The sequence below is a fragment of the Aspergillus melleus genome (genome assembly GCF_016097325.1).
Source record: "Aspergillus melleus strain CBS 546.65 chromosome Unknown contig3, whole genome shotgun sequence".
NCBI lineage: Eukaryota > Fungi > Ascomycota > Eurotiomycetes > Eurotiales > Aspergillaceae > Aspergillus > Aspergillus melleus.
In genome coordinates, this window is record NW_025763372.1 from 5,196,493 (window position 1) to 5,217,056 (window position 20,564).

At 51.2% G+C, this 20,564-nt stretch overlaps 7 protein-coding genes across 7 annotated transcripts; 1 reads left to right on the forward strand and 6 right to left on the reverse strand.

Moving 5' to 3' along the window:
• Nucleotides 1-1,481: 1,481 nt before the first annotated feature.
• Nucleotides 1,482-5,072, reverse strand: LDX57_006827 (uncharacterized protein; the record flags this gene model as incomplete). Its single annotated transcript, XM_046088546.1, has 6 exons — nucleotides 1,482-2,307; nucleotides 2,429-2,931; nucleotides 2,991-3,743; nucleotides 3,880-4,140; nucleotides 4,237-4,465; nucleotides 4,534-5,072. The coding sequence occupies 6 exons, from the start codon at nucleotides 5,070-5,072 to the stop codon at nucleotides 1,482-1,484; spliced, it is 3,111 nt and encodes a 1,036-aa protein (XP_045944516.1).
• Nucleotides 5,073-5,126: 54 nt separating this feature from the next.
• On the reverse strand, nucleotides 5,127-5,585 carry LDX57_006828 (uncharacterized protein; the record flags this gene model as incomplete). The annotated part of the gene is made up of 1 exon (XM_046088547.1): nucleotides 5,127-5,585. The coding sequence occupies one exon, from the start codon at nucleotides 5,583-5,585 to the stop codon at nucleotides 5,127-5,129; it is 459 nt and encodes a 152-aa protein (XP_045944517.1).
• A 596-nt stretch (nucleotides 5,586-6,181) lies between these two features.
• LDX57_006829 (uncharacterized protein) lies at nucleotides 6,182-7,101 on the reverse strand (the record flags this gene model as incomplete). Its single annotated transcript, XM_046088548.1, has 2 exons — nucleotides 6,182-6,315; nucleotides 6,387-7,101. 2 exons carry the CDS (start codon nucleotides 7,099-7,101, stop codon nucleotides 6,182-6,184), a joined length of 849 nt encoding a protein of 282 aa, XP_045944518.1.
• Nucleotides 7,102-7,237: 136 nt separating this feature from the next.
• On the reverse strand, nucleotides 7,238-7,489 carry LDX57_006830 (uncharacterized protein; the record flags this gene model as incomplete). The annotated part of the gene is made up of 1 exon (XM_046088549.1): nucleotides 7,238-7,489. The coding sequence occupies one exon, from the start codon at nucleotides 7,487-7,489 to the stop codon at nucleotides 7,238-7,240; it is 252 nt and encodes an 83-aa protein (XP_045944519.1).
• Nucleotides 7,490-8,223: 734 nt separating this feature from the next.
• LDX57_006831 (uncharacterized protein) lies at nucleotides 8,224-9,093 on the reverse strand (the record flags this gene model as incomplete). The annotated part of the gene is made up of 1 exon (XM_046088550.1): nucleotides 8,224-9,093. The coding sequence occupies one exon, from the start codon at nucleotides 9,091-9,093 to the stop codon at nucleotides 8,224-8,226; it is 870 nt and encodes a 289-aa protein (XP_045944520.1).
• A 5,331-nt stretch (nucleotides 9,094-14,424) lies between these two features.
• LDX57_006832 (GTPase domain-containing protein) lies at nucleotides 14,425-15,679 on the forward strand (the record flags this gene model as incomplete). The annotated part of the gene is made up of 4 exons (XM_046088551.1): nucleotides 14,425-14,510; nucleotides 14,570-14,679; nucleotides 14,738-15,406; nucleotides 15,492-15,679. The coding sequence occupies 4 exons, from the start codon at nucleotides 14,425-14,427 to the stop codon at nucleotides 15,677-15,679; spliced, it is 1,053 nt and encodes a 350-aa protein (XP_045944521.1).
• A 218-nt stretch (nucleotides 15,680-15,897) lies between these two features.
• On the reverse strand, nucleotides 15,898-20,543 carry LDX57_006833 (uncharacterized protein; the record flags this gene model as incomplete). The annotated part of the gene is made up of 5 exons (XM_046088552.1): nucleotides 15,898-16,559; nucleotides 16,636-17,815; nucleotides 17,868-20,033; nucleotides 20,105-20,198; nucleotides 20,381-20,543. 5 exons carry the CDS (start codon nucleotides 20,541-20,543, stop codon nucleotides 16,023-16,025), a joined length of 4,140 nt encoding a protein of 1,379 aa, XP_045944522.1. The 3' UTR covers nucleotides 15,898-16,022.
• Between the last annotated feature and the right edge of the window lie 21 nt (nucleotides 20,544-20,564).

Sequence of the window (20,564 nt, forward strand, 5' to 3'; positions counted from 1 at the left end):
CCTCCATTCATGAGGGTCATTTTTCCGGCCATTACGGCGGCAGCAACGCCACTTGATTATGGTTGGCTCTTTTCGAGCGAAGTAAGCTGATATGTATTAGTCGGGAAGAATTGTACCGGGTTGTTTGCGGGGTCTGCTGACATGGTAATTTGGTGGTAGGTTGTGGTGGTATCCGGTCTATATGTGGCGTCTTATTCTCCCGGAGAATTTCCTGCTTTGGATAGACTCCAAAATCCTCCCTCCTTCCGTTGGTCCAAGTCATGTCTGTGCGCCATTGGAAGGTTTTTCTTGTTGTACATTCTGAAACCCAACCCTCCTGCTGGCCTGTCAGGGTGGTTCAATTCTATTGAGCCTATAATAATGAACAAGCAATTTCACCGGAGGGGCTGGGAGAGGATAAGCGCTAATTATGAGGCCACATGGTTAGCACGGCTCGGCCACTTTTACCCCGGATACCCCGGACGGTTCCTAAATCTCCTCCATTGGGGAAAGGAGAAATACCGAAATTGGTTAGTACAAAGTCGTACGGATCATGAAATTGAATGAAAAGGAGCATTTCATTTCCCCTGACACCTGACCCCTTGTCGAAGTTAGGACCTTGGATTGAGGTACAAATGTGGCAATTAGTATCTAACTATGCGAGTAGGCGTAGCTATATCTAGTCACAGTAGCAGCCTAATTAGATCGGCCCATATACTCATCTTCCCAAAGGTCCATCAAGGTTTGAGCTATGTAAGTTTTCATAAAATGTCTCAAATTATCTCCGATCCATCAATCACTAATACTTGATCAACGCCCAGGTAAAGCGGGTTGAATGTCTCTTCTTTTGACACTTAGCTTCGCCGAACCGGTTGTGCTCTAAATTAGTAGTTTTCGAGTTGGCCTACGTAGCCTGTCTGACATAGAGGCCACGTGATCGCTTACTTCAAAATTAAGCTATTTTAACTTGAGAGTCATGAATATCCACTGCGCCTTACTGATCACGACAATAAAGGTTTAATAGCCGTAGGGCATGGCGTGGAGGGGGAAGAAGCGTCTTATAAATCTGCGATCTGGTTAACTTGCTGCAAAGGGGAACCATTCTTGGCATCGTTGGCTGGAAAGCTGGCCGTTTCTGGCGCCAGGGGCTGTCATTTTCTGGAGCGATTCCAGAGGTCCTTATATTTTATGTGTAGTTCCCAGAAGAACGGCGGACGAGGAGTTTGCCAATGATTCTGCATCCAGTGGACGATCTACCACCTTAGGCTTCATGTTGTTTTATCTAAAATGCATGTAGCCCCAAAATAATTCTGCATTCTTTGAAAACACGTTCATACATAAAGACAAGTGACTGTATCTGAATTGAAATGTCAGATCGTGGTTGAATATAAGCTAACGCCACCCTACCCATCGAACGGCGCAGTTTTCCGACTCGCTGAAGGAATATAATCTCCACTACCGCTGAATTACCGCAACCCAAAGATCAGACGTCAACTACACCTTCAGACCCTCACAACAGGCATCTGAACATGGCATCGATCCAGCATCGACTTCTCGATCACATCCACCAGACTATCCCCTTTCTTGTTGACCGCCGCCGTCCACTGAACTGTGAACGACTCCCCCGGTTGCAAGACCAACGGCGGCAGACTACTAGTACCATGACTACCGGTCTTCGCCTGATCATCTCCCGGCTGGCATCCCGCGATCTCCACCTCGTATTCGTGATACTCGTTCTTGGCTCCGTTACCCAGCGTACTGGTGGTCATTGCCGCCCCGGCCGTGGCAGCTGGGGCCACGTAGACGTGCTCCGGCTCGTCGCGGGCTGGATCATCCGCGGCGACGAGATCGAAATGGTCAGCGTCAAAGAGGTTTTCGGCGGTGGTGCCACCGGTCAGGGAGACGCGGACGTTGGGCACTGTGACGGGCTGGTCGGTCGTGTTGGTGCCCGTGACGGCGAGGGGGTCGACCGCGTGCGCGTGGACGGTATCGGTGGATAGGGTGTACTGGAGCTGGGGGTCCGGGGGCGCGTCCAGGGCGTCAAGGAGCGGCTTGCCTTGCTTCTTCAGGAACGTGTCGACGGGGTCCTCCGGCGGCGGGGAGAAGAGACTGATGAAGAAATTCACCAGCATAAGGACGAGCCCGATGATGGCTAGGACGGCCCCGAGCACCGGTAGGGCCGTGGCGAAGATCCCCGTCGCCGTCACGAAGTCCGGGCCCGTGAATAGCTCGACGATGTCCAGGACCACCTGCAGCGTCTGCGTGAGGTCGGACGGGATGTCCAGGATCTTCTCACCGGTGGACAGTTTGTTCCAATCCTCGACTAGACTGTTTGTTGATTGTTGAGAACAAGTCAGCCTAGCATTCCAACGCACTTGGAACTCTAATAGCGCGCTCGGCAACAATATGCGCTGAGCCGAATAGCACAAAGTCTAAAGCCCAAACGTACCTGTATATCGCCGCCCCTACAAGCACAATCCCCAGGCAAACATTGAACAGTTTCAATGCCCTCCCCCCGATACTCCATTTCGACGCTACATCCTCACCTTCAGGAGGTACCCCTGCCGGCGGCCGGTCGGGGGGCTCGTTCCAATGCTCTGCATCGTCCGGGGTGGTGGCTTGACCCTCGGGCGTGAGATGATCACCCACGACCTCATGGAGACTGACATCCGGGTTCACGGCCTCGCACACCTCGGCGATGCCCTCGCCGTCCTCTGACAGGGCGGTGTACGTGCCGCGATCCAACTCCGATGTCTGCACATAATCCTCGAAATTCTCTGCCTTGGCCCGTGTGCGGTACGCGTCCCACGATTCTTTGGCACTGCTGATCCCCTCCACAGTCGTTCCGATCACCTCCAAAATAGCCGCGGCCTTCTGGGTATCGGACATATTATCCCAATCATGGATGATGCCGTAGACGCTGCCGAAAATCTGCATCATGTACACGCCCACCTAAATGGGAATATGTCAGGGGAAAGAACATAAATTCAACATTCTGCATAGAAACGCACCATTGCAATCGATACTGCACCCTTCATCTTGGATAATCCCGGGATCTTATCCCCCCAAGCATCGGACAGATTCGCAAAAGCTTCTTCCGTCCACTTGTACAAACTGGTCCCGGCAAACGCGGCCGCGAGACCCTTGTCGATGGCCGACATCCACCCCCCCAGGCTGGTCGTGAACTCGCCCAGCGTTCGCACAATCTCCGTCGCCCGGTCCTCTGCCGTCCTCCCCGAAGAATTGAGGCCGTTTGCCTCCTCGAACGCGACAATATTCTCCCGCAGCCCGGCCCGCACATCCGGATCCAGTGTCCCATCGTCGCCATCACCGTCGAGGACCTGCACGATAAGACGGTGCAGGATATCCGCTAGCCACTCCGCCGCCTGATCCGAGTCCTGGGAATCACTGGCAAGGGACGGGTACTGGAGCTGACGGGCGCCGACGAAGGCCATCGTGGCCTGGAACCAGTCGTCGGCGTAGTTGTGCGAGCGGTCCAAGGCGTCCAGCATCGTGCAGACGCGGTTCATCACGTTTACGCCGGACGATTGCTTCGTGCCCGCGGCTCCCTGCATCGGGTATTTCATATACATGTACATGCGTCGTTCCTGGGTGATCTCGTCGTAGAGGCGCCGCGCCCACGTCTGCGGGTCGTCGTCCAGAAACCGTTGGAGATCGTCCCCCATGTACTCGATCAGGGCTTCCGTGGACGCAATGCGGGTAATTTCCGCGTACTCCTTTGATCTTGAAAGGCATTGCTTACCCTGTGGCCGCGAATTTTGCGTATTTTAGTAAGAGGTCAAAAGGACAGAGTTGGAAACATGATGCCTCAAAACAAAGAGGGGAGAAAGAAGAAGACTAGCGGCTTTGGCCCAGTAAAGAAAGGAGTAGAAAACGTACATTGCCATTCCACCAATACCACAGATTCCTTTTCTCCTGGTCCGTGAGCTTTTTACCGTACGTTTTGTCGCGCTTGACCACCTGGCACAAGAATGCGGACGCGTATTTCTCCCGCAGAAAGCTGCTCAGTTCATCGGGCAGGCTGTCCGCTAAGCTGGTGGCCAAATTGGTAGGCCGGGTCTGACCGGTCAGCTCGAGCTGTTTGTTACTCATGTGATAATACATGGCAGCTGTGACGTTCGCTTGAGATAGGTTGTGAATCTGTTAGGTGGGTTGCTGGTTAGCCATAGGAGAGTCCTTGTCTCCTTCCTTTATGAGGTCTCATGTCTTCAATCAGAAAAAGGAGATAAAGCGTACCACTGCCTCGCTATAGCCAAGGGGTTCAAGGAGCTGATTAATGTTGTTCTCCACTCGCTGGCCGAATCTCTCGGTGACCTTGGCCGGCTTCTGTCGCGCGGTGCTGGCCGCGGTGGGCAACGAACCTGGATTTACACTATCGATGCTAGGGCAACAAGCCTTTGACACCCTTGATCGTAAGGGACAAAAGTTCTTTCTGGCAGAAGTGACGGTTCCGCATATGAAATGTCTACAAATGAGGAAATCGTCCATTAGCATACATCCCTCTTTACTACCAATATGGGAGGAGGGTAAAACCTGTCGCCCTTCATCTCCCGGACAGTCGGGTTGTACTCGTAGAGCGCGCCGGTAGCGCTCGTCTCCTCCGCATTTACATCGATATAGAAAGAGGAGCAGAGAATCGAGAGCGTGATATCACTGTTTAGCGCCTCCTGGAAACCCACCCCGAACACCGTGGTAATGGTTGGACCAATATCAGAGATGAACGGCACCAGCGACGCAAGGTTAAACTGGACGGCCACTCGGATCCCGCCGTCCGCAAGGAATTCGTGGTGGCAATCATACAACCTTCCCAAATCGTAGCCGAGCTGATCCTTGATCAGCTTCTGGAGTTCATCCAGCTTGGGGATCTTGCTGGACGGCATGTCCGCACCGCCCGCCGAGGTATGTATGCCCACTCTCACATCGAGGCCGGCGATGGGGTCGTCCGGCTGCGTCTTGTTGTCGTCTTCTACCACCCACGGGCTCCGGTCATAGGTCATGGTCACATAATGCGTACAAAAAAACGTCGCCTCCCCCTTCGGCTCGGGCACCTTCTCGACATCTGCGCCTCGCATGAGAGCTCGGAACTGGCATACATGTCGAGGCTGGTGCGCTTGATCGTGATTGGGCTAAGGGGAATCGGCCAACAGAATTACGCCGTGGCCACTGACCCCCGCTAAATCCACGTTCAGCATGCCATGCTCAAATACTTGGGGGGAGATAGCTCGTGACCACCGATAGCAGCGTTGGCGGTTGTCGAAGCTGCTTCTTAGCTGCGGTTCCTCGTTGACCAAGATGTGGCCATCCACAACCTGGACCTCAGGCAGTTGATAAGATCGGGGGATCTGCTGCACATCTGTGGTGGTCAATGTAAATTCTCGCTCCAGGAAGTTTAGAGGTACGCCAGAAGGCATAGGGCGGGGAGCATTCCGTAGTCGATCGAGTATCTCATCGAATGAGTTAACTTTGGCTGGGAAGACTGCCGAACGCGAGACGGCCTTTTCTGCTCTGGGTGTGTGACGGTGTTTACCGAAGAGCTCCAGATTCAGTCGTTCATGGATGGTTTGCAGATCGTGTTTGCCGAACATGGGATTGAGCTCATTCAACGACGCAAGCAGGGTTAGCCGTTTCTCTGCAGGGAGAGCACGCAGCTCGTCGGTTATGGACCGGAACTCTTTCTATATATGGCTCACATCGGTTAGAATCACTGGAGCCGGCAATTTTGAGCATCGCTCCTATTAGTCCGAACAACTTGCCTCAGGATTATTGTCCGTTACAAGGTAACCGTTGACATGGAATGACCGCTGCTTCTGCGGCAACGACAGGGCGTATATTCTATCTGGCGTTGCCGTTTCCACTTGGGTAGATCTCACCTCGACGGCTTCATAACCGTCGCCCTCTCGACGATACAGGAAGTGTCCCACTTTGAGCGGGTCGATGTGAGCATAGGGATTGCAGGACCGGGCCGCTTTATAGTCCACAGCACGTAGGCCAGTCGGTGTGTGAAATACCTGGGCAGGGGTACTGAACCGACTATCGCCATCTTGAAAGCCTCATTAGAATCCGTATGGTATTTTCACCAGACTAGATGGGCGTTGGGGGTTGGAAGGGAGGCGGAGAAGAGCTCACTGATTTTGAGTATAGGCATCTGAGGCATCTGCATCCCCCGTCTATCCTGCACACCCTAGAAAGTTTCAGCCATAGCCACACATTTCGGGTTTTTCGCATAAAGCCTTTCGACTGATATTGACCGCTGGTCAGACCCAATCTCGACAGCCGTGTCTGGTAACAACAAAGGCAGGTTAAATGTAAAAGCATCTGCAAACGCTTCAGGATCAGCAACCAATTCCCCAAACCCCAGCGGAGAGACAGCGCATGGGTAGACTCACTGAGGGCATCTTCACACCATTTGTGGATTTTGTAATACTTTCCTTTCTTCACCGCGGTTTGCATTGCACGCTCATACTCCGGGCCCATCTCCTCGCTGAAAGCCGAATACAGCCTCTCCGCAAACGAGGTCCAGCCGTCTGCCATGCCGCTAATATCCATCCACCGGTCGAGACCGTCACCGATATCGCGCTTGTACTTTTTGTTGTCGGTCGTCTGCACTACCTTCTCGAAGAATGCCTGCATCGCTGCTGACGGCAGTTGGGGGTCCAGCGAGGGGAGCAGCAGCGCCGTCGCACGTTGCCCCCCCAGGGCCATGAGCGTGTTGATGAACGCATCGTCGGGGTCGGGTTCCGTTTCCCAATGATACATGGCCCAAGCGCTAAGGATTTGATAGGAGGGCCGATCTTCGTCGACCAAGGCGTTATTGCTGTTTTTGTCGTCCCAGGTGGGCCGCCAGTCGTGGTAATAGAGATAGTCTGCCACCAACAGGATCGCGATGCTGTATACATGATTGGTATCGACGTCCAGAATCGAACTGGCAAAGTCCTTGGTTATCACCTGGTCCTTAAAATACGTCTGGAAGTCCGGCTTGTCCTCGGCCAAGCGCTGAAGATCAACGCTAGAGTTTACGTAGGTAAGCTGGTCTTGAATATGCTCTCCCCACAGAGTGGCGGCCAGCGGGCGGCAAGCCCCAGGAATCCAGAAAGGCAGCATGTAGATCTAGATGCAATAGGTGTCTTGGTCAGACTTTTGGGGTTTTCCTCGTGTACGATAGAGAGCCATACAAGAAGGCCAGCAATGTCCATGAGATACAACCAGCATCCCGAATCTGCGTACTTGAAAAGGCCGTTTAAAAGCCAAAAGTTGACCGTGCGAGCTCTCGATGGCAATCCTTTCGGTCCGGGCCTAGGTTGGAGGTGGAATCCTCATTATCCGGATAGGGCTTGACATCGTCAATGAAATCTCGCAGAGTGTCTAGTTCGGGTATTCGTCTGGCTTTATAGTGACATCGACGAGCCCAAGCATCCATATCAGGCTCCCCGAGGGTTCTGAGGGCCTGGTTGATATCCTGGAAGATACTCTCGAATTCGTTGTCATTCATCGTGTTTGCTTTTCTTCTTTACCTAGGACAAAGGGATGTCGTTTGTATAGTTTCACAATTGAATTTACCTGAGCATCATTGTTTTCCCCCAGCGAAAGTTGATGAGGGGGAGGCTCGCGCTCTTTAATAGCCACCCAGCGACTATCGATGACGTTCTGGTGCGGTAAAGGCTGTGTTACTTTATGACATTAAATTTAGAGTATTACCCGCTTTCACTCCGACCTGGCCATGGAAATAGTCAGTGAATGCAAGGCAGAGACAGGTTATGAACAAATTTCATCTTGTACTCGGTCGCAGAGCATAGCTAAGTCGGATGACGTGTCTTAATGCGCTCGTCCCCGCATAGCCATCGACTACGGTAGGCTGGGACGGCGAATGAAGAACACCGACACCGACTCATATGCGGAGGTAATCCAATCGTATTACTATGATGATGATAGCAGCACGTGTCAACTTCAATTCTGCGCCAGGAAGACGACCCGTTTGCGTCAAAGTCTACTGATTATGAGCCTATCAAACATCTCACTGACAGCTACACTACCAGTTCAAAGCTTGATACTATACCCGATGACTTGTTGTTCGCAAGGCGTAACCTTCCCTTTACAATGCCCAGTGACCCCTCTCCAATAATAAAGGCTGCCAATGATATTGCCCCTTCACCAATCGTGGGCACCCACCCACTGCTGCCTTTGGTCCATAGTATCTCCGTCCAATTCGTACTGACGGACGAGCTCTTATATCTTGGATCCAGCATGAATGCTCATCGGTGTTTGGCGCGCTAGCCGTTGATGACTCTGAGAAAAGGTGTTGTTTCCGAGGGCAGCAGCCGTGCTCAGATCGAGAGCGAGTGCAAAGGAAGCAATTATGCCGGCCAGACGAAGTTTCCCTCCGGATCCGGTACATTTCATGATCCGGAGCGCCTCTTGCTGTGTTTGATATGACGTACCTCCTCCGACCACCCCAACTGGTAGAGATGGGAAGTAAACAGAGGCCTTAAGGTACTGATTCGGACGGTCATACTCCAGAACCGTATGCGACCAGCAAGCTTCGGCTATACTGACTGCGTCCTGTCCGGCAGCGATGAAAATAGCGGCCAAGATATTGGCGGTATTGACGTTGCTCCCATGCATACCATTGCGGATAGCGCCTGCTTGCAGTCTTTGATGTGAGGTATAGAGAACTTCGGGCGTGCAGCCGAAGACGGCTTGACAGGCCGACTCGGAGATAGACGTCCAAGCCATGACCTGAACCCCGCGTGGTGTCTTCACATTCCCCCAGGACGGCTTTTTATCCGATGACATGTTGCCTTCGACCTGGACGTCTAGGATCCCATACTCCATACGCCGGGGTGGCTCCATAAGCCATTCACACGCCCGCTGAGTAGCGATAGTCACCATATTTTGCCCCACTGCGTCGCCGCAAGTGTAGTCAAAATGGAGGTGCACATCTGCCCCGACGATATGTGGTGTCAGGGTCTTGACACGAGCGCGATGGCTGGTGGACTCCGCCTGTCTAATCAACGCCGCCTGCAGCTCGGGCAACCTTTGAACGAAGGCGACAGCGTCATCCGGTGCAGGGAACCTAAACACAGGTGCCCGGGACATACCTTCGCTAAGGATATGAAACTTGACACCTCTGCTCTGATTGATTGCTTTACATCCCCGGCAGCAGCTAGCAATTAGAGCTGCCTCTGTTGTAGCCATGGGCGCGTATGTGCTGTGGTTATATCCTTCCAAGCCGTGGATGTGCAAAGGACCGGCGAGGCAAACCGGCACTGTCGAGTATCCAATAAAATTCTCTATCTTAACGTCCCTATAGTTGGTATTGTGGCTGGCTGTATGTCCCATGTCGGCGAGAACATGACCAAACCTAGCCCTGGTAGCGGGGGCCAAATTATCTGGCGCAGAGGACAGGATATGGCGGCTAGTGTCTGACATGGCCAACGGAAGAGGTAATGTTGCTTGACTCTGAAAGAGAGAACTTACACCTTAGTAAACAGAAAGTTGATCAGGTATCCCCTGCAAAAGTTACTTAAATATAATACACGTCCAGATTCCTGATCGACTGCGCTGCATTATGTTCATGCTTGTATCCTGATATGGTACTGGTTTCCATGCTGAGTACCTCCTGTTTGCGTCATACGTGAGGATGCTGCCAATTCTGTACTCGTGTCACTGGCCCTAGATAGCACTGATATACTCTCGTGATGGCGATCCTTTCTTATCATAGTAACACCGAGGTAGGAACTGCCACTTACTCCCGTATGTACGTCTGCAGCATTCCAGATAGGGTGTGTGACCACAACCATCAGAACTGTCATCCACTACAAGGAAGCGTAACATCTGCTCCGCCCCGTGTTTGTGAATGGGTATAAAGGGATAGAAAGTAACGTACCCCGTCATGGCGCACCCTGTATAACATATATTTCGCGTTCTGCCAATACAGCAGACTTGAAATAGTTAGTTCTCTCTATCGACCCTCGTACTCGCATGACTTTCCCGGGTCTTATCACGAGTGGATTTATTGCCAGGTTACACAAGGGATAGATAGCGTACGTATCGCAGTATAAATTACGCTCCCTAGCATATACTCCACATTCCATCAATGCAGAAGGCTTAAAGTGGTCACACATGACTTCCTTCCCCCGCGGTCTTCGCTCTGGTCGGAATATTATTCCTGGATATTCTTTTGGCAAGTTGAACATCACGGACATCAGGAAGGGTGCGTCTCGGGTGACTCGCTCGGTAGCTTAGCGGACATAAATCCGTCCGGTGTATACATCAGAAACCCTGGGGCGACTGGGCCATGGGATACACTGTGTCGTCTTTAGTTCATATTAGTAGTCTTGAGCACGAGAGACCAGGATCCGACGAATATATGCCGGCCAGGGTTCTGAGACATGGAAATTGCGAATGTCATTGGAGGGAGGCAATTGCTTTCTCCCCTTAAACTTTCTTGTTGAGGAGGGTTCCACTTTGTATTCCTCGACCAATGGTTGTTGGTTTTGCAGGATAACTATTCTCTGCTGTTTGTTATCATTGGCTACGTCTTAGATGTAGAAAAAGATTGCCACCCGATCTGCTCGATATCTAGCCCAAGGACAAGAGGAATTACTTTCTGGAATGTGATAGTAGTGTGCTATCACATTTATGCATACCTCCTCATGATAACAGACAAACACGATATCTTAGACAGAACCTCCTTCACTGCCCAAGGCTGCCGTGTCAGGGACATCCTACTCGGATTTGCGCGGAATTGGCTTTAATTCACAGGTCTTGCTTTCCATGCATGCCGCAGCATGTTCGATGATGGCAGCCTACAGATCTTTGCCTCAGTCTCATACATACAGGCCTCGAATCCTAATGGGGCAGGTGCCCCGGGGTTTCATGTTTGAAAAAGCATAATCGCGGTTGTTAGTTCATTGTTTTTCCAGTGATAAAAATGTCATGAAAATTTGGGCACCGCAGCTATATCTTTCCTGAAATAGATCGAGAGTGAGAGGTTCTCCGGGTCTAAGCCACCGGTGGGGCCTTCTGATAGCGTCTACTCATATTCAGGACGAACCAAGCGATCACTCGTGGCGACAATGTTAGCTAGGTGGTGTTGACTGATTATCTAGCGATGGACAAAACCCAATCCATGTTTTCCTGTGATTCCGTCGCCTGCCAGGTTCCTTTCTTAACCTCAGAAGCACCTGAAAACCACCTAATATATGCCTATCTCTTCTTCCCTCCTGCCATCTATGTAAGGACTTTCTATATGTGCACATACTTCATTGCTCCTGCCAAGACGGCAATATATATTGTTTGCGGATATAACCCGTCGGATACAACATGAGTCAGAGTAGAAAAAAGAGAGAAATAAATTGAAGTATGGGTAATAGTGTCATAATATTTGTGACGGACTGACCCTGAACCACTATATAGAGCGATGCGCAGCCAACTTTGGGGACTTGGTATTCTAGTCTTTTAGTAGTCTAACGGTTAAATGTTCCGGTTCAATGACCTAAACTGATGACGGAAGGCGGTAGAAGAGCACTTACCACTGACTGTGACAATATTCTTCGAAATGGCCTCCACTCGAGCAATAATCTGGTCACTAAGGACAATCATGCCGACAGACAGCCAAACCTGTGGCTCAATAGAACTATGCCCGATAATTTATACTCTAGCATATAGCCCGTCTCTAAAATACTCAAAGCACATACGACCACAGGGTGTGGAGAACAGGGCTTCCCGTCCGCTCAGCCGTACTTAAGCCACACGCCGGCCGGTTAGTAGTTGGGTGGGTGACCACCAGCGAATCCCGGCTGTTGTATGTTTTTCTTTTTTTCTGTCTTCTTCAGATATATTTTTTTTTTCACCTGCCTGGCATTATCCCTTCTCCACATTGTCATAGGAATAAATCTCATGCATCATGCATCGTTGCTTCTAGCACGGAAATTTCTCGATCCTGAGTAGCCCGATCTGAGTATATAATGTCTGTGGATTATCTCCGTTTCTGGAAACTTCAACCTAATACCATCTACTAGCCTAGCTATTAAACATCAAGCCAGCCGCCGGCTGGAACGTGCGCAAAGAGAAACCCCGGAAATCCGCCGTTTGCAGCCCGTATCTCCCTCACATGTTGGAGCCTCGCTTGTATTGCCTTGCACCTTGCCTATTGTAGTTAGTCTGCATGTGACCCACAGTGGATATAGCTAGTCAGCGGTCTTCGCAACCTTCATACAATTCAAGCATTCCACACCTGCAGTTCCGTCAACACATATGTCCACTGATCATGTACTCCCCCATAGACTCTCGCAAACCTTGGGTCTTGTAGTTTTTCATTAGCCTCACGCTGACCCTCGAAGGCCGCGGCTTTTGTAGCATCCTAATCCGTGTTATCATCAAGCGTCTTGGATATCTCAACTGCCCATGAGTAGGCCACTGCAGCATTGATAGGAAGTCCCAGCGCTCGTTGACTCTCTCCGACCAACCAGAAAGTTAATGTAGCATCGACAGCCAATTGCCGCTCCACACTGAAGTCATACCCTAATCGTACTAGCTCCTGCACACGATGAACCAACATTGCAGCAAAGTTGGACATGTCTTTGTATCTTTCCTCGTTCCCGAGAGATCGTATCACAGTGTGCCATATAATAAAGGTCTCATGACTGTACGGCCTGAGACCTCTGTCAATACAACATAATATGAAGCGTAGCTGTTGAGGCGATCTCCCTTTGTACGGGTCATAGAATCCACCCGGGTCAGCCCTTGGGAAGCTGGCTTGATTGTACGAATGAAAGGCTTTCAAGCCTTCGACCTCCTCCATGTTCCGGGGATACTTCGACATCCAGTAGTCTCTGCAGAGTGCATCGTATGCCAAATATATATGGCCATGAGAGTCCCACGTCAAATCTTCCATTTGTAGAAGAATAATGCGTCGTATGTCGTGCGGTGCATAGTACATCTCCACCCATTCCTTAATGGAAGAAAGCATCCGTTTCTGAAAATCCTCATAGCCGTTGCTGTGAAGATGGTGCAGAACCGCAAAAATGTCTGTGAATAGCCGGGGATGGCAGCTGTAGCTCGTGATGATGGTCTCAAGCCGTTGAAAAGCGCTCTGTAATAGGGCATTCCCTATGTGATGCTCTGATCGGTTGAGATGCTTGATAGCAGCCACTACCCTATTGTGAAACTGACTCAGCTCAAAGACCTCACTTCGTGACTTTGGGTCTCTGGCAAATATGCCATTTTGGTCTGGTAACCATTGGAACCTTCCACGGCCCATGTCAAAGAATCGCTGAGTGAAGTAAACTAGATCTCGAAACCTTTTGAAAATTATGGGATCCTTCAGCTGTGTTGCACGCTTTGGAAGAGGAACGATGAAGGATGTCCGGCCACGTGGAGGTTCATTGCATGGGTGACGATCTTTCTGTCTTCGGTCATGGTCATCGATCCTCTTGTTCTCAACAAGAACACCATCAATCACGGTTAAATACTTCCAGGGCTCGTTTTGCACTCCTAGCCTTTCTTTCTCCGACTTCGTGTATGCGACCAGCTGTTTATTGAGGTTTTGATGAATCCCGAAACTTCTCAAGACAGATGAAGGGGGATTAACACAATGGAGCTATCTGCGAGTTCGTTCTCACATACGATTCAGGATCCGACCCTCTGGACTGTAATTGCAGTAGAGCAGTGTAAATCTCCCCTTCGCTCAATATGAACGTGTTTTGGTAACGGTTGCCATAGTGCCAAGTATTACTCCAAAATGGATTCATGGCGAATGTTATCCAATGTCATCGGAGGCGTCCAGCCGTGGAGAAATTCAAGAGTGTGGATTTAGCAGGGAAGGACTGTACCCCTCAACACAATTTTGTCACGGGCTTTCTACTCCGGATACACTCCAAATGAAGTCATAATTATGTGAAAAGACCAGCCCCTCAGCGCTGTAAACATGGGAATCCTCGCCATAGAACCACCATTTTTCTTCTTTTAGGTTCACGACCCGGTGGTTTGTCCATTCAGGGCGTGTGTTCCCATTGGCAAATGGGACCCGGAATAGCACTTTTGTTCGCTACTTTATGGGTCTGATATAATGCCTTCCTAGTATATGCAGCTTCATTAAACACTGTTTACCTTAGGCAGGGGCTAGACTGCCCTCGCTAGCTAGTTCAGCAGCCAGATGATGAAGAATGTAGCTCACATCGGCATGACAGCGGCCATTGCGCTTGGTGACTTGAAACGCGGCCTTCGTCTATATATTGAAGGGCCCTCCCCACAGGGTCTTCTTTCTTTCACACTCCTTTTACCTACCTCCAAATAACCTCACCATCACAAAATCCCCAGCCTTGAGCAACCCCTTCTTGCCTGTTCATTAGTCTCATTGACCTTGTGACCTTCATCTCTTTTTCATTCGAGACTCAATCCATTCACCCGTCCCTTTCGATCAACATGCCGAACGTCGATGGCTGGAAAGCTTTCACAGACTACATGTGTAGTACTTTGACAGAGGAGATGCAAGCGTTGCTGGAAAATAAGTAAGTCATGGCATGATGTATCATCTACTATGTATAGACCTCACGGACTGTCATTACAGTATGGGAACATCCTGCCTCCTCGTCACCGGTGGTACTGGCACTGGTAAATCGTCTTTCATTAAGTGTATAACCACCAAGGACGTGTATGTCGGGTCTACCCTCGAGTCAGGTAATTAGGATAGCAACCCAAGGAATATATTTTCGGTCTGATGCTAAGAGAAAGCTAGGAACAAAATCAATCAGTCTGGTTCCCTCCGTCATTCATGAGAAACTCTACATGTTCCTTGACATGCCCGGATTCAACGCGGATGACCTGGATGACTGGGAAACCTTCTCCAGGCTCATGAATGCAATGGCTGTGCTGAAAAACTATGTCGTATTTCGTGGCGTGATATACGTGGACCCTATGGATGCACCACGGGCTTCGCCTGCCGCAAGGAACATGCCCACCTGGCTCTCTCGCTTCTGTGGCATTGAATACATGCGCAATGTTACCGTAGTCACCACGAAGTGGGATCTTCTCAGCGCAGATGGGATTGAGCAGAGGCTTGAGCGTGTGGGATATTGGAAAGAACATCCCTTATATCATGATTTTGTCAACTACGAATCGGTCGTGTACCACCATGGGCTTGTGCAGGAGAACGGAAATAACACAACACTCAGCGAGCGAAAGCAAAACGAAGAGAGAAAGTTGGGAGCAGAAAACATGATTGCAGAGCGCTACCGCGACCCCTCATCTGTTCAACTTCAGGTTGATATTGAAATTGAGAATGGGGCATCCATCTACAGCACGGAAGCCGGAAGGTGGCTGAAGAGGTTTGAGCCTCGAAGCGGATCCCCTGAAAGCTCGACATCTTCCCAAAATGATGGGCAACGTGGCCCAGGCGAATCATCCGGTAAGACTTGCCGCTAATAAAGCAAGAATATCTTCATTACCTCTATCTGATTCCTCGTATTGCTAACTACGGAGTGTGTTTTCAGGATTCTGGGCCGGCATTCGAGCGAAAGACTGCGTTGACCTTTTCGTGAATGCTGCGAAAGTATATAGGTCAATGACTGACCCGGTGACATTTAGTGCGGGACCTTCTTTTGACTCCTTTGAAAGTACCGGGGTGTTTGAGGACGTACCTTTCTTCGGTGAGTCTTCGTCTTTCGATGGTTTTGAATGAGAAGGCCATGTCGCGTCAATCGGACCATACAACCCAACGCAGGTGCAGCTTAATGCTTGGGTGGAGGATAGCAGACGCCTAATGTATAATGGTTAATGTTTAATCTTGATGGTTGGTATCAGGATGTTTTGTCTCCTTTCATGCTCGTGCACAGAGATTGATTACTGCATTGGCTTTTGTTTTTATTGGGAAAGGGAAATTGCTGAAGGAACTAATGGAACCGAATTTCTATAAGTGAAACCTACGATACTATACTCCACGCCTAGATTGGTCAGTGTCTTGAGCTGTAGGAAATAAGCAATGAGCTCATCCAGGATATTTACACCTAATAAAAAACACGACTCTAAGCAACAGTAACAAAAAACCCCTTCTCTCCCTCCTTACTCACCACCTTCCCTCTCTCCAACAACTTATCCCCAACAGCTAATCTCAACCTCTCCGCCGTCGCCGGACTATCCAACACCAACGGCTCGACAACCCCATTCGCCCCCCTCGCTGCCTTCAACGCATCCCTCAACGCAAACAACACCGTCGAACCCAGGAAAAGCGGCGGCTCGCCAATGCCTTTGCTTGACTGAATCGACCGCAGATTCTTCCACTCCACGTCCCTCAAAAAGCTCACGTGGAACTCTTGCGGGATGTCGCTGAATCCAGGGATCTTGTAGTTCCCCGGTCCTCGGGTTGCTAGTTGGCCCGAGGAACTGGTCCAGAGGGATTCTTCCATTGTGAACAGTCCTTGGCCTTGCACGAATGCTCCTTCCACTTGCCCGTAGTCGATGGCTGGGTTTATGGATCTTCCGACGTCCATTTTTATCGATGTATAGAGGACTGTGTGGTCGCCTGTTAGGAGGTCGAGTTCAACTTCCGTGCATGCCGCTCCCTTTATTCAACGTGGTTAGTGGAATGGACTGGTTTGGTATGATGGCAGCAGGTAATACGGGGGAGAATGGGCATACCTGAGTAAAGTAGAAATACATCGGCTTAACAGTCTTCGGATCATAATTCCCCCATTGATATCCGATCGTGGGCATTTTCCAGAACCCCGTGGCAGAGAGGTCCACGCGATCAATGTATGCGGCGTGCGCGATCGTATGCATATCTGCGTCTTTGCCAAACTTTGCCCGATATGGAGCAAGCCGTTCGTTTAGCTGGTCGCAGGCGTGCTGCACAGCCATGCCGTTTAGGTCGCTACCTGATGAGGCAGCGGTGGGCGAGGCGTTGGCAGATTGATACGATGATGTATCCGGGGTGTAGATGCTATCGAACGGCACGTTCAGGGCTTGTGCAGCCACCTGTGCCATTTTTGTATATAGGCCCTGGCCCATTTCTGTACCTCCATGGTGTAGTAGGACCGAACCGTCAGTGTATATCCTCACTGCGGCGGTGGCTTGGTTGAGATGGAGCGCTGTGGCGAAGGAGATGCCGAACTTCGTCGGGACTAAACTGATGCCGCGTTTGCGGTATTTGTGCGTAGCGTTGAACTTGGCGATCAGGACTTTTCGGTTCGCGTAGTCGGAATCGTGAGCGAGTTGTTCGAGCAAAATAGGAATGTGCCAGTCACTGTCGATGGTTTGGAGGAATGGTGTCCTCTGTCCGGGCTTGTAGAGGTTGATCTTCCGTAAGTTGTCGATGTCGATGGATAGTCCTTCGGCGATGGCGGACATGTAGCTCTCCGCGATGAACATTGCCTGGGGGCCACCGAACCCACGGAAAGCGGTGTTACTGTGTGTGTTGGTTTTGCAGACCCAGGCCCGGATGTCCACGTTGGGGATATGATAGCAGTTGTCGAGATGTGTGCAGCATCGATCCATGACTGCGCCGCTCATGTCGAGCGAGTAGCCGGCGTTGTTGTAGCAGTCTGCAGACAGCGCCATAAGGCGTCCGTCGTTCATCACACCTATTTTCCAGCGACACTGAATTGGGTGTCGCTGGCCAGATGTCATCATATCCTCATCACGGTTGAGCATGGCGCGCATAGGTCGACGGGCCTTCTTGGCCGCGATAGCGAGAAGACAGGCAAGCTGTACACTGCGGGATTCTTTGCCACCGAATGCGCCTCCCATTCGCTTCACGCGAGCGTTTATGCGATGCGAGGGTGTGCCGGTGACATGCGAGACGAACTCCTGGGTTTCCATCCTGCTTTGGTTAGCGATGCGAGCTTCATGATAGACCTGCGGAAATAGCATACGTATTCTGTGTCGAAGACCATACTTCCATAGACCCATCCTCGACATGAGGGATCACCATTGCAGCGTTCGTCTCCAGATAGAAATGCTCTTGTCCACCGACTCGCGTCGTGCCAGTGAAAATCCGATCACATTTTGCAAATTCATCATCCATCTTCTCCGGAAGTGCTCCCTTCCGCAGCTCCTTCCCGTGCTTAAAGAAGCTCTTCGCCTCAATCGCTTCGTCAATGGTCAGGATAGCAGGAAGGTCCTCATACACCACTTTGACTGCCCTTGCAGCAGCCTGTGCCTGCAGCGCCGTCTCCGCATAAACCATACCGATCGGCTGACCATGCGAGAAGACTTCATCTTCGGCGAAGAACGGCTCGTCCCGGACTACCGATCCCCAGCGGTTCTTATTCGCAGGGATGCTATGTTTGTCGATGTATCCTGCTGCCAGACCGGGCCCCAGGGCAGGAGTCCAGTCGACAGAAATGAGCTTGGCATGTGCGCGTTGCGACAGAACCATGGCGCCGTACATTTCTCGGCTTTGAGGGGGCATGTCGTCGATGTATTCTGCTTCACCGGTTGTGTGTTTCAATCCCGAGAGATGAGGTAGCTGCTTTCCGACGACACGTTGCTCGTAGGGATTGAAGTCGTCGCGTGTTCCAAATGAGATCTTTCGATGGATTTCATCCATGTTCTCTGTTGTTCCAAGCTGGAATTCCGAGATCACTTCATTCCAGAACCGGAAGAAAAGACTGAGGGTTAGGGTTCTTCGGTAGGTTGCCATGCCGCCGGGGACGCTGTACGGGAGGTTGAAGTCGCTTGAGAGTGTTTCCAGCGCTTTGTCGAGGACTTGCTCGTCGCCCCATTTCTTGCCAATTAGATACTGCGTGGCTTGTTTGGCGAGAACTGTGGTCGGTGCCATTCCGCCGTATGCCAATGCCACGTCGGTGACCTTGAACTCGTCGTCGAGACGCACTCGAAACGCAGCTGTCACGATGGCAATGTCATCGTCCTTGCGCTTCGCTTGTTTGTAGGACTTTGTTAGCTCCTTCGTTCCTGGAGGAGGTAGCGGGACTCGGATTTCTGTTATGACGCTACTTGGTGGGAGAGACGTCCTGCGGTAGCCTAGGAACATGCTCTTCATCGGCAGGGCTTGCTCCCCTTTGACTGTCCGTGCCACCACCGTGGCGTTCGTGGCCAGGAGCACCGGGTTCATATCGGATATTGGGGACGCAGTGGCTATATTCCCTGCCAGACTCGCCGCGTTACGGATCTGCCGTCCGGCGAAGTATCGAAGCACCTTGGCGATAGCCTCGAGGACGGATCCACGTTGACCGAGAGATGGGATGAGTCGATGACATTCAGCTTCAACATTGCTGAGACTTGCGTTACCGCCGACCACGAGCTCTGTTACCACTGAATCCTTCTCCGTGGTTGAGATCTGCGCTAGCTCCTCGATGTCTCCAACGAAGATCGACAACGGAAACTCTGTGCCCTTGAATCGAATGTCCACTTGCACCTCGCTTGCTCCGCCGACCAACCGGGCAGAAGGATACTGTGACAGGATCTGCAGCGTTTGTTGGATCGTGACTGGCCTCGCCCATACCTTTTCGTCCGTCCCGTAGGCTAGTATCTCCGGCGTGAAGTTTGAGAGACCAGGCGGATAGATCAACTCTGTTTTGGGTGTATACGGGATGAAGACGAACTGCTGGATCGAAGATTTCCGTGACCCTGGCCCGGACTCCACGCTCGACAACTCTGTCTCCTGGGTCCGACCGACGCTTTCACTCTCCGTCTTACTTGTCCCGGAACTCGATGAACAGGGAGTACCTGGCGAGTCACGACAGCATCCCCCTGCTCGTCCGCATGGCCCAGAAGACGCAGATGCTTTATCTCCTTGCAGACTTGCACCCTCAAGTCCAGCTGTAATCTCTTTCTCCAAGTCGGACGATGCACTCTTGGTTTTGAAATCCACATTGCCGCCTAGATCCTCCTGCACAAACGTCTTCGCGGCCTGCAGGATCGGCTTGTATCCCGTGCATCGACACAGGTTTCCGTCTAGGTGGCCTTTCATTTCGATCTCGTCTTCGGATAGCACGAATTGTTCGGTTGTAGGGTCGTAGGCGTTGCGGATCACGGCGTATAGGGACATGACGATGCCGGGGGTGCAGAATCCACATCTGAGATACCGATCAGTACAGTTACCTCTGGTTCAGAGCGTAGCAGGAAACAGTGGAGAAGAGGAACATACTGTGATCCATGCAACTTGCCCAATCTCTCCTGCAACGGGTGCGGATTGTCCACGTTTCCCAGTCCTTCGATGGTGATGACATGTTTTCCGACCACTTTCTCTTTGTTAGCACCCCTTCCCTAAAAGGTCCCCAGTTCTGTCCTCAAGGCGAGATCAAAGAGAAAGGAGGGAATCAAACAGTACCTCCAACCAACGGATACAAACAAGCATTCACGGCGATATGTCTAATCCTCCTCGTTCGTGGATCCCTCGTCTGCAAGACCACCGTACACGCACCGCATCCTCCCTCACCGCAACCCAGCTTTGTGCCTTTCAGACCGTGTTGCGAGCGAATAAAATCGAGCAGGGTCCAGTGCGGGTTCGGATTCGACAGGGATATAGGGGTTCCGTTCAGGTAGAAAGAGAGGGTTGAGGAGTGTTGTGTTAGAAGGGAATTCATTTTGGTCGACGCATTTCACTG